The following is a 17579-nucleotide window of genomic DNA, read 5'->3' as shown; positions in this document are numbered from 1 at the left end:
GTGAAAGTCCTGCTGATAATAACCCTCATAGTCCTCTTCATCATCATCCTGATACTTGACATGAAGCTGAGAAGGACTGTGAGCAGGACCAAACATGTCATCTTCATCAGACTCTTGCAAGAATGTTGAACGAAGTAAAGGCCAAATCAGTGAAGGATTCTGAAGAAAACACCTTGTTGATGGTGTTGTCAATGAGAATGTCTTTGATGGATATAGTGGTGTAAGTTGTAACATCGACGGTCGTTTGAGACTCAGTGTAGTATGCAGCGTTATCAGCTTCGTCGATGACAGTAGTGTCTGTGTCGTCGATGAGCTCATAATGGGAACTGATGACGAAATCATAGTCGCCATCGCCGTTGATGCGGATACTGTTGTCGTCGTTGCAGTAGTTGACTGAACAAACGTCATCGACAAGGATGTAGATGCAGACGAGGAAGTCGTTATCGAATGAGAAGATATAATTGATGAGGAAGTCGTCGCCGGTGAGGGTACCTTCCCCGCTGCTACAGGCATCATCGTTGGAGCCGCCGTCGACGGCATATCAGAGACCTTCGTCCACGATGATTTTTTCAACGACGAGATCATCGACGGCAATGATGGGGTAGCATGCCCCATGGTGATTTCTGCAACAACGGGAACCTTGAGGATGGTGCCATCGATGACACAAGTTTTTTATAGTCTGTAATCTCCATAGATGGCTCAGAAGAGGGGTTCTCATGTTTTGAGGTCAAATGGGCTTTCTCCTCAGCAGGAAATTGATGTTTTCCTTTTTGTGAGGGACCTGCTGATTCATGACGGGATTTTTTAGACTCCTGTGATCACTCTCTCCTTTTAGATTTTTCCAGCGAGGTATGTGAGGCAGAGCTTCTCTCATCATCAGAGACGACATCAGATTTACTTGTCTCTGCAGCCAAATCAACAACCTAACCTCTCTATCTTTAAGGGCTTTGGTTGAGAAAGGTCTACAAATCTTGCAGTCCTTTACCTTCTGTTGGGGGTACAAACAGTAAATACAGTTCTTATGGAGATCTTCAGCATGCAGCCTCTTCTTATTGCATTTTCCACTCGACCTGAAGAGACCGTTCTTTGAAGAATCAGATATTTTCTAGAAGATATCTGGTAGTTTTGAAAGAAAAGACTGAGCAAAGCCCAGGGAGACTCCCTGTCATAGTACGTGTGGTACAAAATCTGAGGAACTCAGCCTCTTTTGGAAGTGTTCTACAGATTTCTGTCACCTGATTGGATATTACTTAAGTTTGGTTCTTTTTAAAGAAAGAAAGTAGATAGGGTATTGTAGTGACTGTTAATTGCATGGTAGCCTTTGGTAGTGTTAACTGCTACTTTTATAAGGATACCGTGGGGCTCCCACTACGAAGATGGGGATGATTCAAGCATGTGAATCTATGAAACATCCTCGCTGACCTACACTTGCTGTTTTTGTCATGTGTTGTGTCCACTGTTGTTACTCCACGGAGCCTCCTCGTAGCACAGGGTAGGAGGACGCCATACCTGGAAGACGGTGAGCAGAGCCTGTGGGAAGGTGTCAAAGGTGCTGCGCTTGGTTTGGGTCTCATCGAAGTTGAACTTGCCCCCGAAGACTTGCATGCCCAGAAGCGAGAAGATGATGATGAAGAGGAAGAGCAGCAGCAGGAGCGAAGCAATGGACTTCATGGAGTTCAGCAAAGAGGCCACCAGGTTGCTTAGGGAAGCCCAGTGCCTGCAGGTGAAGAGAGAAAACAGAATGGTGGAGAGATGTACATAGACTGATAGGCGACCCAGGACAGAGGGAAAGAGAGGAGGACAAACAGAGAAAGAGAAGTGATGACAGAGGGATAGTCAGGGAAAGCAGGAAGTGCTGGAGGGGGCAGGATCTGGAAAAGCAGGAGGCATCGGTGGAGGCATGAGCAGCAGGGAGCGCTGGTGGAGGCATGAGCAGCAGGGAGCGCCGGTGGAGGCATGAGCAGCAGGGAGCGCTGGTGGAGGCACGAGCAGCAGGGAGCGCCGGTGGAGGCACGAGCAGCAGGGAACGATACTGGAGGCATGAGCAGCAGGGAGCGCCGGTGGAGGAATGAGCAGCAAGGAGCACCGGTGGAGGAATGAGCAGCAAGGAGCACCGGTGGAGACATGAGCAGCAGGGAGCGCCGGTGGAGGCATGAGCAGCAGAGAGCGCCGGTGGAGGCATGAGCAGCAGGGTGCGCTGGTGGAGGCACGAGCAGCAGGGAGCACTGGTGGAGGCATGAGCAGCAGGGAGCGCCGGTGGAGGCACGAGCAGCAGGGAGCGCCGCTGGAGGCATGAGCAGCAGGGTGCGCTGGTGGAGGCACGAGCAGCAGGGAGCACTGGTGGAGGCATGAGCAGTAGGGAGCGCCGGTGGAGGCATGAGCAGCAGGGAGCGCCGGTGGAGGCATGAGCAGCAGAGAGCGCTGGTGGAGGCATGAGCAGCAGGGAGCGCCGGTGGAGGCATGAGCAGCAGGGAGCGCCGGTGGAGGCATGAGCAGCAGGGAGCGCCGGTGGAGGCATGAGCAGCAGGGAGCGCTGGTGGAGGCATGAGCAGCAGGGAGTGCTGGTGGAGGCATGAGCAGCAGGGAGCGCTGGTGGAGGCATGAGCAGCAGGGAGCACTGGTGGAGGCATGAGCAGCAGGGAGCACCGCTGGAGGCATGAGCAACAGGGAGCGGCAGTGGAGGCACGAGCAGCAGGGAGCGCCGGTGGAGGCATGAGCAGCAGGGAGCGCCAGTGAAGACATGAGCAGCAGGGAGAGTTGGTGGAGGCATGAGCAGCAGGGAGCGCCGGTGGAGGCATGAGCAGCAGGGAGCGCTGGTGGAGGCATGAGCAGCAGGGAGTGCTGGTGGAGGCATGAGCAGCAGGGAGCGCTGGTGGAGGCATGAGCAGCAGGGAGCGCTGGTGGAGGCATGAGCAGCAGGGAGCGCCAGTGAAGACATGAGCAGCAGGGAGCGCCAGTGGAGGCACAAGCAGCAGGGAGCACCGCTGGAGGCATGAGCAACAGGGAGCGGCAGTGGAGGCACGAGCAGCAGGGAGCACCGCTGGAGGCATGAGCAACAGGGAGCGGCAGTGGAGGCACGAGCAGCAGGGAGCGCCGGTGGAGGCATGAGCAGCAGGGAGCGCCAGTGAAGACATGAGCAGCAGGGAGAGTTGGTGGAGGCATGAGCAGCAGGGAGCGCCGCTGGAGGCATGAGCAGCAGGGAGCGCCGGTGGAGGCATGAGCAGCAGGGAGCGATGGTGGAGGCATGAGCAGCAGGGAGAGTTGGTGGAGGCATGAGCAGCAGGGAGCGCCGCTGGAGGCATGAGCAGCAGGGACCGCTGGTGGAGGCATGAGCAGCAGGGAGCGCCAGTGGAGGCACGCACAGCAGGGAGCGCCGCTGGAGGCATGAGCAGCAGGGAGCGCTGGTGGAGACATGAGCAGCAGGGAGCGCTGGTGGAGGCACGAGCAGCAGGGAGCGCCGCTGGAAGCATGAGCAGCAGGGAGCGGCAGTGGAGGCACGAGCAGTAGGGAGCGCCAGTGGAGGTACGAGCAGCAGGGAGCGCCGGTGGAGGCACGAGCAGCAGGGAGCGCCGGTGGAGGCATGAGCAGCAGGGAGCGCTGGTGGAGGAACGAGCAGCAGGGAGCGCCGGTGGAGGCACGAGCAGCAGGGAGCGCCGGTGGAGGCATGAGCAGCAGGGAGCGCCGGTGGAGGCATGAGCAGCAGGGAGCGCCGGTGGAGGCATGAGCAACAGGGAGCGCCGGTGGAGGCATGAGCAGCAGGGAGCGATGGTGGAGGCATGAGCAGCAGGGAGCGCCGGTGGAGGCATGAGCAACAGGGAGCGTTGTCGGAGGCATAAGCAGCAGGGATGTACGACGGTACACTGCGTGGTATTACCACGCATGCCATTACAACGCGTTTTTTACAACGCAAGTTGTTACCGCAACTTGCGAGGTAGGGTGCTGGACTTAGAATAGTTAAATTTACTATTCCAACACCAGCCTACGTACAGTAGGGAAGGTGTTGGAATAGTAAATCTACTATTCCTTGTCCTTGAGCGCCCTCCAGTGCAAGTCGTGGTTACGACTTGCGTTTTAAAAGACGCGTCGTAACTGTAATGCGGGGTAACATCCGCGTCGTAAAGGATGTTCCCCAAGCAGCCGGGAGCGCTGGTGGAGGCACGAGCAGCAGGGAGCGCCAGTGGGGGTATGAGCAGCAGGGAGCGCCGGAGGAGGCATGAGCAGCAGGGAGCGCCGGTGGAGGCATGAGCAGCAGGGAGCGCCGGTGGAGGCATGAGCAGCAGGGAGCGCCAGTGGGGGTATGAGCAGCAGGGAGCGCCGGTGGAGGCATGAGCAGCAGGGAGCGCCGGTGGAGGCATGAGCAGCAGGGAGCGCCAGTGAAGACATGAGCAGCCGGGAGCGATGGTGGAGGCATGAGCAGCAGGGAGTGCTGGTGGAGGCATGAGCAGCAGGGAGCGCTGGTGGAGGCATGAGCAGCAGGGAGCCCCGCTGGAGGCACGAGCAGCAGGGAGCGCCGGTGGAGGCATGAGCAGCAGGGAGCGCCGGTGGAGGCATGAGCAGCAGGGAGCGCCGGTGGAGGCATGAGCAGCAGGGAGCGCCGGTGGAGGCATGAGCAGCAGGGAGCGCCGGTGGAGGCATGAGCAGCAGGGAGCGCCGGTGAAGGTATGAGCAGCAGGGAGCGCTGATGGAGGCATGAGCAGCAGGGAGCGCCAGTGAAGACATGAGCAGCAGGGAGCGCCAGTGGAGGCACAAGCAGCAGGGAGCACCGCTGGAGGCATGAGCAACAGGGAGCGGCAGTGGAGGCACGAGTAGTAGGGAGCGCCAGTGGAGGCACGAGCAGCAGGGAGCGCCGGTGGAGGCATGAGCAGCAGGGAGCGCCGGTGGAGGCATGAGCAGCAGGGAGCGCCGGTGGAGGCATGAGCAGCAGGGAGCGCCGGTGAAGGTATGAGCAGCAGGGAGCGCTGATGGAGGCATGAGCAGCAGCAGGGAACGCCGGTGGAGGCATGAGCAGCAGGGAGCGCCGGTGGAGGCATGAGCAGCAGGGAGCGCCGGTGGGTGTATGAGCAGCAGGGAGCGCTGCTGGAGGCACGAGCAGCAGGGAGCGCCGGTGGAGGCATGAGCAGCAGGGAGCGCCGGTGGAGGCATGAGCAGCAGGGAGCGCCGGTGGAGGCATGAGCAGCAGAGAGCGCTGGTGGAGGCACGAGCAGCAGGGAGCGCCGGTGGAGGCATGAGCAGCAGGGAGCGCCACTGGAGGCACGAGCAGCAGGGAGCGATAGTGAAAGCATGAGCAGCAGGGAGCGTCGGTGGAGGCATGAGCAGCAGGGAGCGCCACTGGAGGCATGAGCAGCAGGTAGCGCCACTGGAGGCATGAGCAGCAGGGAGCGTCGGTGGAGGCATGAGCAGCAGGGAGCGATAGTGAAAGCATGAGCAGCAGGGAGCGCTGGTGGAAGCATGAGCAGCAGGGAGCACCACTGGAGGCATGAGCAGCAGGGAGCGCTGGTGGAGGCATGAGCAGCAGGGAGCGCCGGTAGAGGCATGAGCAGCAGGAAGCGCTGGTGGAGGAACGAGCAGCAGGGAGCGCCGGTGGAGGCATGAGCAGCAGGGAGCGCTGGTGGAAGCATGAGCAGCAGGGAGCACCACTGGAGGCATGAGCAGCAGGGAGCGCTGGTGGAGGCATGAGCAGCAGGGAGCGCCGGTAGAGGCATGAGCAGCAGGAAGCGCTGGTGGAGGAACGAGCAGCAGGGAGCGCCGGTGGAGGCATGAGCAGCAGGGAACGCCGGTGGAGGCATGAGCAGCAGGGAGCGCCAGTGGAGGCACGAGCAGCAGGGAGCAATGGTGGAGGCATGAGCAGCAGGGAGCGCTGGTGGAAGCATGAGCAGCAGGGAGCGCCACTGGAGGCACGAGCAGCAGGGATCGCAGGTGGAGGCATGAGCAGCAGGGAACGCCGGTGGAGGCATGAGCAGCAGGTTGTGCCAGTGGAGGCACGAGCAGCAGGTTGTGCCAGTGGAGGCACGAGCAGCAGGGAGCGGAGTTGGGGCAGGGAAAGCAGAAAGGATTGGTTAAGGTAGGGTGAGGGGATAGGTCACAGGAAGCGATGAGGTGGAGGCAGGAAGTGGTGGTGGATGTCTCACCTGGTGACCTTGAAGATCCTGAGTAGCCTGACACAGCGCAGCACTGAGATGCCGAGAGGGAACATGACCTCAAACTCCACCAGGACCGTCTCCAGGATTCCCCCGCAGACCACGAAGCAGTCGAAGCGGTTAAAGAAGGAGACAAAGTACGCCTGGAGGCCCAGGCTGAACATCTTCAGCAGCATCTCCAGCGTGAACAGCGACAGCAGCACCTTGTTTGCGTAACCTGAAGAAGAGAAAGGTGAGACGCAGACATTGAGGACTCAGGAAGCTTTAGAGAGACCCCTTAACTCAGGGCCTAAGCTGATAGAGAGACCGGAGAACTGAGAGCCCATGGACCAGGAAAGTGAGAGAGACCCATGAAGTGATAGCAACAGATGAAGGAGCTCTTAGACTCAAGAACGGAGGGAGCGTGAATCAGGAAGCGATTACAGACTCAAGAACTGAGGGCCCCTGGAACAGGAGTCTATTGGACAGACCGAAGAACTGAAGGCCTATTGATCCAGAAGCTATAGGAGCGACCCGAGAACTGAGAGCCCATGTATCAGGGAGACCCAAGAACCAAGGGGCCATGGATTAGGAGGTTGAGTGAAGGACTCAGGAACTGAAGGCCCTTGAATCAGGAAAGTATTAGAGAGATCAGAGCCCTGTGGGCACATGGACCAGGAAGCTGGTAGTAAGACCCAAGAACAGGAGAACTGTGGGGAAGGAAGGCATGAGAGCCATCCAGGAACTAAAGGCCCAGGGATCAGGAGGCGAGTAGAGACTGGGGGTGTTGGATCAGTACAAAAAGGAATACTATCCATTTCTGTGCATCTTCACCAAACCCCCTGCAGGGGATGGACCAAAGGCTCAGAGGGAGGATGAGTCCACCCCCTTCCTCCAGGTTGTTGGTTAACATTGCTGATGACATCTGCTGCGACTGCTGGTCACACATCAGTATCCCCCAAGGGCCGATTCCACTCTTAATCATCACTCATAAATTTAACACCATTACATTTGGTAATAAGACCAATGATGTCAAATGACAGAATTGTGAAGTCTGGTTAATACTATTAGTCAATATTATGGTCAAGGCAACGCTCGATCACTCTTGCCTATGACAAGGAGGGTGTTGGAACAGGTCCTTAAAATCTATGCAGATCTGTCAAGCAACGGGCAAAACAAGGGGCGCAAGGGTAAAAACAACAAGCAACATGCATTTCCCATTTTAACTCCAATAGGATTTTGGGCTACAGAAAAAAACAGCTGAACAGAATTTCACCAAACATGGCACGAAGGTAGAGCTTCACACTAGGAAGAGGAAGCGCCTTTGCTTGATTTGGTATAAATCCGCTCAGCGGTTTTGGAGAAATCAGCACCGGAAAATTGTCTTGGGACGGCTTGACATCTATCTGAGCTTCCTTTCTCATTAGAGATATTAGGCCATTAGTCCAGCAAATGGTCTGTAAACCTGGATTCATTGGCCAACTACAAACCCAAATAAAAAACAAGCATTTACAATGCAACGGTCTTGCCCCTGCAAAAGTTAGAGCTATTGGCATTGTAAATGACAACATTTTTATTTAGGTGTTGGTTTTGAAAACAGATAAATAAATGGCATTGTCATTTACAATGCCACTAGCTTAATCTCTCGCAAATGCGAGACCTATTGCATTTGCACCCACAAAGACACACACACAGAGCCAAACACCCACACAGAGCCACACACACACAGAGCCACACACACACAGAGCCACACACACACAGAGCCACACACACACACAGAGCCACACACAGAGCCGCACACACAGAGCCACACAAACAGCCACACACAGCCACACACACACACAGCCACACACACAGAGAGCCACACACACACAGAGCCACACACACACAAAGCCAGCCACACACACAGAGCCACACACACACACACAGAGCCACACACACACACAGTGCCACACACACAGAGCCACACACAGCCACACACACACACACACAGCCACACACACACAGAACCACACACACACACACAGCCACACACACACAGAGACACACAGAGCCATACACACACACAGAGCCACACACACACACACACACATAGAGAGCCACACACAGAGCCACACACACAGCGCCACACACACACACATAGAGAGCCACACACAGAGCCACACACACAGAGCCACACACACACAAATAGAGCCACACACACACAGAGACCCACACACACACAGAGACCCCCACACACACAGAGACCCACACACACACACACACACACAGACCTAAAAACACAAGTGGTGTGAATTAGTGGACTTTACCGGCTTTATTTTGACTTTTCTAAACAAGTGACGTTGTGTTGAATATGACACACACTCTTGAATTTTTTTTGCAATAGGACAGCAGTGATGCTGCTCCCACTGTTTCCTCCTGTGGTTGTCAGCGAGACGATGTGTGTGAGACGCGACACCACACACCCGGCTTACTATCCATAGATGACCTGGACCCCACCTTGGAGCTCAGGCGCGCACGTGCGTAACAACCCGCCATCCCCACGCCCACCCGGCCGCTGCATGAATATGTTTGTCCCGTCTCCTCAGTGAGAGCGGGTGAGGAGGAAATGCTTTTGTTTTCTGTTAGTTTTCACTCACCCTCGGCCTCCTCTCTGCCCGCCGGGGCCTGCATGGAGCTTCATGGTCCTCCCGGGGTCGGTGTGGTGCACCGGCCGGGGCTCCGCGAGGCAGGAGCGGCAAGAGCCCTCGGCGCCCCAAGGCAGGGGGATGAAAGCAGCCCGGGTCCACGGCGGCGCCTCCTGCAGGATTAATCCCCACCGCTCTTCACGCCCCCCCCATTCTTTGTCGTTCAGGGGCTGGGAAGCCGGGCAGCCAATCCACGGATACCGCTCGCCGGCTGCGGGGCCGCCTTTCCACTGTAGTCTGGTGGTGGCAGATGGGAGAGGTGTAGTTCAGCTGGTATTGTCCTCATGGCTGCTGGCATGGTGAGGGACTCAGCCAGAGCAAGGGCAGCAGATGGGGTGGGGAGGGGGCTGCCTTCAGTCCCAGGGGGCCAGACTGCAATGTGAGCACTACAACCCTGGCAGTGATGGGATCATTTCTCTCCCTCTTCTTTCATGACAGATATGCGTTCCGTTTCAGGGCATATGCCACCCTCCCGGTCACTGGCCGCGAGCAGCGCTCGTTTCCCTTCATAGGAAGAGGTACTTCTGGGGCGGACATTCAGTATCCGTTTCCTTGATGGCGACGATAACGGGGTGTAGACTGATTTACATGCATCCCATTATTATCACTAGTATAAGCGGACAAAGGAGCAATAAAGCGACTGCCCTTCAATCACGACGAAAGTCAGGGAACTGTCAAGCCACCAGCCTACGGCCGTTGCTTTATTGTAATTTTAAGTGGAATGCTAACATTTGTGTGCGCCCCAAAGTGCTTTAGGAATGTAGGCACACTTTACGTTCTGGGATTGTCCTTGAACGGAGTCATGGCACTGATTTTGAGTTTGGTGGAAAATCCAAGTTTGCACAGAGATCGGATCTTAGAGTTTGGCGATCAACACTGTAGCTGACTCGACCCAAAGTATGACAGAGGGAAGGGAGGAGGCAAGAGCAGGATGGAGGAGGGCTGCGGGCAGAGGGAAGGGGGTGCGAGCGGAGCTGAGCTGCTCCAGAAAGAGCCGAAGTACGGCAGGGGGAAGACTGGGGGCAACCAGGCCCCGTCCCACGATCACTCACCCGCTCCCACGACATGGAAACACCACTATGTTTCTCCGAGGTCATGCGGAAATGCCTCGGAGAAACGCAGCGTCATTTTGTGATTCGGGGACGTGGTTTTCATTCTCTCCTCTTCCCATTGGCTGGAATTCCAGCCAATGGGAAGAGGAGAGAAAGAACCTAAAAAAACACCCCCCCGAATCCTGGCTTGAACGGAGTGATGCCCCTCTCCTCCAATGGCTGGCCTCTGTTTAGGAAGCCAGCCAATGGAGAAGAGGGGCGGGTTCAAGCCCCCATACTGAAAAACAAAATTTCTCGCCAGCGAGACTGCGCACGCGCAGCCTACGCAGGCCGAGACCTAAAAATGCTGATTTTACAAATGACATCATGAATATCAGTAGAATGTTGGACATCAAACGGGGATTAGAAGAGCACGGTGCAGGAGACTGGCGGGAGGAGGTGTGCTCGGGGTCCTCATCAGTGTCCTCATCTTTGGCTTTAGAATAGTGTCCAAGACCTGTACTCTGCTTGTCAGAGTACACTTTTCTGCTTCATCAGTCCGATTCTGTATAAAAGGTTAGACAGGCTTTGGTGGAGGCTGCTGCCTTGCGTTGTGTCTTCCCTTCGGAAAGTCAATCGTCCAGATAAGGGAGCATTTGATGACCATGGCGGTGAAGGTGGGCAACCATTAGAGCGGTTCAGTTCATAGAGATGTGCGGAGGATTTGAAAGCGAGCAGAAAAATATGTTGGTAATGGCATAGAGCTACTTAGACATAGACCTTTAATGCTTGTGAGGAACAGACGTATGAAAGTAAGCTTCCTACAAATCCAATAGTGTCACATATCAAATCTCTGCATGGGTAAAAGGATCTCTTGAAGGGTGACAATCCAGAATGACAGATTTTTGAGATACTTGCTGAGACAACATATATTTAAAAGTGGTCACCACGATCAGGATTTTTTCTTTTTCACGATGATAAATTCTTAACACAACCTTTGTTTTGCAAGGATTTGGGGACTGGTTTGTGGGCCCCCTTTGGCAGCATGGAAAGGATGCCTGTCTTCAGTTCTTGACGATGTTGAAGAGAGCCAAGCTGAGGTAACAAAGGAAGTCCTGGATGGAATGACGCCACTGGGTTAGATGGACAGAACTGGCGGATAAAGAGACACTGTCTGTCCGAATGGATCCCCACATCACTCTTCTCTATCTAGTGGAGCCATGCATGGAGAGCATGGATTAAGAACGTGTCCTAAACCATGACAAATTCTGCTTTGGGAAGGCCCGATAAACAGGCAGCAGTGTTTCCCAATCCCTGTATGTTCTCTCCAAATGCAGCGCTGTAGCCAGGACGTGCACAGGTGTCTGCAACACCATCTTCCTTTCAACCGGATCTGAGTGAATAAGGCGATGGCTTTGGATGTCCTTCTAGTAGGATCCCTGGAATCATATAGAAACAATCTTCATGATGTATGTTTAAGGAAACAACAAATATCTTAGCTGTCCTCTCGATGAGGGAGTTGACTTTAGCTAAATCATGAAGCTAAGAATCCTTGGTGGGGGGAGGGTTGACTCTTCCGCCATGGAGGAGGGTCGCACCAAAGATCTCCCCTTCTTTATCAAACATGTTGGACCCGGCCTCGTGGCGTGATTCGCCTCTGTCCCCCACACCCTGTGAGCATAGGCCTGCAACCTGAGTCCCCTGTGCAGCATCCCCGTTAGTGTAGCCTGCACCCCGAGCCTGGTCGTCCTACTCCCGATAAGCCCAGACCCCCGTAACCAACGGCCCGGCCTGCCTATCACGTTCCACTCCCGGCTCCGAGCGCCTAACCTTGCATGCCCCACAAGGCCCGGCAGCCATTTTCTCTTCCCGAGATCCCTGTCTCCCTGGGCCTAGCGTGACCCCGGCCCCAGTGAAACCCAGACTCCAAAGGCGCGCCAGTCCCGGCTGGGGGGTAAAGGGCTCCCCGAGTGAGATAAGCCAGGGAGTTTCGATGGCACCTCCGGCCTCCCCTGAGAGACTGGAATCTGTCACACCTTTGGCCTCCCCCTGTGGGCCAGTTTCGATTACACCTCTGGCCTCCCCGAGTGCTGGCTCCAGACCTACTGGGCGTCTGGGAACCCCCGGACGCATCTTTCAAAGAGATCAAAGAGCCAACCGCCGGACCTCGCCAACGACCAGCCCCCAAGGCATGAGACCTCCGCCTGCGAGGGTCCAGACATCAAAGGGGCCAATGGACTATATCAAGGCCCGCCCGACAACTAGCGGGCAGTTGTATCTTGGACCTGAAGCCCTGCTGATCTGATCGCGGCTGGCCCTGAGAAGAACTCAACCTCGCATCGCTGAGCCCTGCTGACGCTGTCGCGGCTCCCTCTTCGCAACAAGGAACTGAACCACCTGAGCCCTGCTGACGCTGTCGCGGCTCGAGCTGAACTCGTAACCATCGGAGCCCTGCTGACGCTGTCGCGGCTCGTCCTCTCTAAGACCTCGGAGCCCTGCTGACGCTGTCGCGGCTCGAGCTGAACTCGTAACCATCGGAGCCCTGCTGACGCTGTCGCGGCTCGTCCTCTCTAAGACCTTGGAGCCCTGCTGACGCTGTCGCGGCTCGAGCTGAACTCGTAACCATCGGAGCCCTGCTGACGCTGTCGCGGATCGTCCTCTCTAAGACGTCAGAGCCCTGCTGACACTGTCGCGGCTCAAGCTTGAACCTGTAACCATCTGAGCCCTGCTGACGCTGTCGCGGCTCCTCACGGACTTCTACGGATCGAGCCCTGCTAACCTCGTCGCGGCTCGAGGAGTACTCTGGTCCGACTGGACCATCGAGACCCCCATCACGATCCGAGCCGACTCGACGAGAGTGAAGCAGCCAGTACGACCATCATCTTCCGTATCCCCCGGCTCGAGGATTGAGAGCTGTGCGTAGGGTACGCTTCGTACTGGCCCAAAGGCTAAAGACTGTCCCGCTTCCCTCTTCCCGAATCCTCAAAGACTTTTGTGATCCCTCGATCATTTGTACATAAGAGTGCTACTTTCCTTTTGCTGCTTATAAAGAACTTGTTACTGAAATCCATAAGTGTGGTGTGAGCTCAGTGTGTACGATCCTAGACCCGAAGTCCTCCCAGGTGAGGACCTCACGATAAGACTCGGCAAGATCTGTGGGAGAGGTGGGTCCTGGGGTGGTCGGGTGAGCGCAACCTGACCCTCTGAGATTGCCCCTTCTAACATTGGTGGCAGCGGCGGGATAAGAACCTACGTCTAGGGATCGTACAGTACTGACACACTACCCGAACAAAGAACAACCATGAGTCCCACGAATGACAAGACCACCTTTCCGATGGAGCTTCTGGGAGACTATTCGCACCGAGAGCTCAAACAATTCTGCAAAGATCTCCACATCCCGACAACGGGATTAAGCACCAAAGAAGACTTTCAACAAGCCCTAACAGCCTGGGTGGAGGCCGGAACACAACCTCCAGCACCAACAGAAGTCGATGGAGAGGGAGCACCCCTGACCGAAACCCACGCCCCAGAGCATGAGAGAGCAGAGTCCCCAACGCGGAGTCCCAGCACGGAGAGAGGTCTGTCGCAAGAAGAGATGACCGACCAAGAATGCAACCGAAACCACAAGCTAGAACTTGCGCGTCTGAAGATAGAAGGAGAGCTGAAGCTGGCTGAGAAGAAGCTAGCCATCGAGCAGCTGCGGCTGCAAGGAGAACTGGAGGAGAAGAAACTCCAGAGAGAACACGAGGGAAAAGGCTCCAGCTGGAGCACGAGCGCGGCCTGAAGGAGATCGAACTGAAGGCCCAGAGCGAAGACAACAGAACATCAGGTACCCGAGAGGCCATTCCCCCGGTGGAACCCAAGGTCCACATCCCCAAGGATGTGGTCAAGGATTACTATAAGAACGATGATATCCAGCAATGGTTCAAGGCCTACGAAGTCGCCATGGCCTCCCACCGAGTTCCGCGAACGGATTGGGGAGCCGGACTGTGGGGGCGATTCTTGAGTGATGGGAGGGACACCCTGCTCGATCTACCGTCCGCCGAACAGACCTCCTACAGCCACATGAAGGAGGCCCTTCTCACAAGGTACGGGCTCACCCCCAAAATGTACCGCCAACGCTTTAGAGAATGCAAGAAAATCCCCGGCACCACCTGGGTGGAATATGTGAACTTCTACAGCAGGGCCCTGGAAGGGTGGATCAAGGGCAGCAAAGTATCCACCTTCGAGGGGCTCATCGACCTCATTGCCTATGAACATTTGTCCCTGAACTGCTTTGTGGAACTCCGACAGCATCTTCTGGACAGCAAGTTAGCTGACCCCCGGAAGCTGGCCGTCGAGGCCGATCGCTGGGTGAGCACCAGAGTCCCCCGGGGGCCCGGGGGAGACTCTGGCCGAAATGAACAGGGATCTTCTCGCCAGAGGGGAGGGGGGAGTCAGAATAGACAGAGGGGATCCCAGCTAGGGTCCCCGCGCAGTCCCCCCAGGAACCAGCCCGGCACCTCACCTCCCACAACGCGCGCAGGGTTTCCCCCAGCCAAGCCAGGGCCCTGAGTCAGCCAAGCCTGCCCGACAACACGGAAAAGTACCGACAGCAGGTGACCGTCAATGGCCACCCCATAGGGGCGCTCTGAGAAACCGGGGCCAGTATCACCGCAGTCAAACGTCACATAGTCACCGAAGCCCAAATTGTTCCCCACCTCTCTTGCCGGGTGATAGCAGCTGACAACTCCATCCTCACCTGCTGGATAGCTCAAGTCCCGTTCGAGTGGGGGGGCGTCTCCGGAGAGTTACGAGTGCCGGTCCGCTCAGACATGCCCGTGGACTGCCTGCTCGGCAACGATCTAGAGAGCTCCCTATGGAAGCGGGTCGAGAAAAGGACCCAGCTGGAGATGGGGGGCCTGCCCGAATGGGCCTGTGTGAGCACCCGATCGATGACCGCCCGGGCGGCTAACCCCGAGGGGGTGAATCTTGAGACCGCACCGCCAACCCCTGAGGACCCCGAGGTCCCCGAGTCCTTTGAGACCACCGAGCTGTCCACCGGAGAGATCTCCCCCTCCGACGCAGGCCCCCTCGGCCCTGACGTCGAACAGACCACGAGCCTGGACGACCTTCCTGAGCTGGCCCAGTGGCGCCAGGAAGGAGGACCGTCCCGAGAAGAATTTTGCCTAGAACAGACCTCGTGTCCGTCCTTGGTTGGGCCGCGGTAGCAGGCCGCCGCCCAGGCCGCTGGTGACCAGTCCGGCTCCCACTTTGTCTATTGGGAAAACGGCCTCTTGTACAGCGAACAAAAGTCTGCTGAGCTAGGGTCAGCCCGAGTGCTGGTGGTACCCCTACGTTTCCGCGGCTTTCTCCTGAACCTGGCCCATGATGTACCCCTGGCAGGACACTTGGGACAAGACAAAACGTATCACCGCCTGGTCACGCACTTCTACTGGCCAGGCATGCGCTCCGATGTGGAGGCCCACTGTAAGTCCTGCCCCATGTGTCAGTCCAGCGGAAAGAGCGGCGGGAGGCGCAAGGCCCCCCTCCAACCCTTCCCCGTGGTCAGTACCCCCTTTGAGTGGGTGGGAATGGACATCGTGGGCCCTCTCGACCCCAGGACCTCCTTAGGTCACCGCTTTTTCCTTGTCTTGGTGGACCATGCCACCCGATACCCCGAAGCCATTCCCCTCCGAACGGTGACGGCACCCGTAGTGGGGCGGGCCCTCATGGGGATTTTCTCTCGGGTGGGATTCCCCCGAGAAGTCGTCAGCGACCGAGGGACCAACTTCATCTCGAAATACATGAGGTCCCTCTGGCAACAATGTGGGGTGACGTACAAGTTCACCACCCCCTATCACCCCCAGGGTAACGGTCTGGTGAAGCGATTCAACCGGGCCCTCAAGGGAATGATCATGGGTCTCGAAGAGCCCCTGAGGCGTAAGTGGGACGTCCTCCTTCCCTGTCTTCTCTTCGCGTACCGCGAAGTCCCCCAGAAATCCCTGGGGTTCAGCCCCTTCGAGCTCCTCTACGGGCACCCCGTCCGGGGGCCCCTCAGCCTAGTCAAGGAAGGTTGGGAGACGGCGGCCCCAGAGCCCCCTCCGGATGTGTTTCGATACATCCTAGCCCTCCGGAACCAGACTAGGAAGTTCCGAGAACTGACCGAGGCCAACCTCGAGGCCAGTCAAGAAGAAATGAAACGGTGGTACGACCAGAATGCCACTCTGGTCGAGTTTCAACCCGGACAGCAGGTCTGGGTGATGGCCCCCGTGGAGTCCTGTGCCCTGCAAGACAAGTGGACAGGGCCCTTCAAGGTGGTGGAGCGCAAGAGTCAGGTGACTTATCTCATCGATGTACAGTCCCCCCGGAACCCCTTGCGGGTCCTCCACGTGAAGCGCCTCAAGCCCCACTTCGCCCGGTCCGAGTTGAGTTTACTCCTCACCACGGATGACGGAGAAGAAGAGGAACCGGAGCCTCTCCCCGATCTCCTATGCGCCAAAGAAAAAGATGGCTCCGTAGAGGGAGTGAGTCTCTCCTCCTCCCTCTCTCCCGAGCAGCGCAAGGACTGTCGCCAGTTACTGGGACAGTTCTCGGACCTCTTCTCCCTCACCCGCGGCGTCACCAGCTGGTGCGTCCACGACGTGGACACCGGGGACAGCCCACCGGTACGGCACAGAGCCAACCGCGTCCCTGACCGAGTCCGGGCCTGTATCAAGGCCGAGATCTCCAAGATGCTAGCCCTAGGAGTGGTAGAAGCCTCTGATAGCCCATGGGCTAGCCCCGTGGTCCTGGTTCCGAAGGCTGCCGCCCCCGGCGCTGTTCCCGAGCTGAGGTTCTGCATAGACTACCGCGGGCTCAACGCCGTCACCAGAACCGATGCGCATCCCATTCCCCGAGCAGACGAGCTTATTGATCGCCTAGGGGCTGCTCGCTTCCTCAGTACGTTCGACCTGACCAGCGGATACTGGCAGATCGCCCTCACCGAAGGGGCTAGAGAGAGATCCGCTTTTTCCACCCCGGATGGTCACTACCATTTCCGGGTGATGCCCTTCGGGATGAAAAACGCCCCGCCACCTTCCAGAGGCTGGTGAACCAGGTACTGGCTGGGTTGGAAGAGTTCAGTGCTGCGTATCTGGACGATATCGCAGTTTACAGTTCCCACTGGCCCGAGCACCTCCAGCACCTCTGGGCGGTGCTGACAGCCCTGAGGAGGGCTGGTCTCACCATTAAGGCAAGCAAGTGCCAGATCGGACAAGGGTCCGTAGTCTACCTGGGACACCAGGTCGGAAGCGGCCTCGTAGCCCAAGATCGATGCAATCGTGGCCTGGGAGCCCCCACGACCCAGACTGAAGTGCGGGTGTTCCTAGGGCTCACGGGGTACTATCGAAGGTTTATCAAAGGGTACGGCAGCATCGTAGCACCACTCACGGAGTTAACCTCCAAAAACCAGCCGAAGAAAGTCAGCTGGACCCCCGCCTGCCAAGAGGCGTTCGAAACCTTGAAGGACGCCATGTGTACTGCCCCAGTCCTACAGGCCCCCGACTACTCCTGAGAGTTTGTAGTACAGACGGACGCGTCCAAGCATGGCATCGGAGCAGTTCTGTCCCAGGTGAACGAGAGCGGCCTGGACCAGCCAGTGGCGTTCATTAGCCGAAGGCTACTCCCTCGAGAACAAAGGTGGAGCACCATCGAGTGGGAGGCCTTCGCGGTGGTTTGGGCCCTGAAGAAGCTGAGGCCCTACCTGTTCGGTACTCACTTCCGGG

At 57.1% G+C, this 17579-nt stretch overlaps 1 protein-coding gene across 1 annotated transcript in view; it reads right to left on the bottom strand.

Annotated features, from left to right (window-relative positions):
- CACNA1F (calcium voltage-gated channel subunit alpha1 F) overlaps positions 1 to 17579 on the bottom strand; it is a 323883-nt gene that overhangs the window by 185786 nt on the left and 120518 nt on the right. The window contains exons 13-14 of the mRNA XM_078664279.1: positions 6129 to 6354; positions 1510 to 1717 (exon numbers count right to left, since the gene is read on the bottom strand). Of these exons, the coding sequence (XP_078520405.1) occupies positions 1510 to 1717; positions 6129 to 6354 (434 nt within the window). The remainder of the gene's footprint in view (positions 1 to 1509; positions 1718 to 6128; positions 6355 to 17579) is intronic.

Source organism: Lissotriton helveticus, chromosome 10 (assembly GCF_964261635.1).
Source record: "Lissotriton helveticus chromosome 10, aLisHel1.1, whole genome shotgun sequence".
NCBI lineage: Eukaryota > Metazoa > Chordata > Amphibia > Caudata > Salamandridae > Lissotriton > Lissotriton helveticus.
The sequence above is the reverse complement of the archived record's forward strand: the minus strand, read 5'-3'. Positions and strand labels throughout refer to the sequence as shown.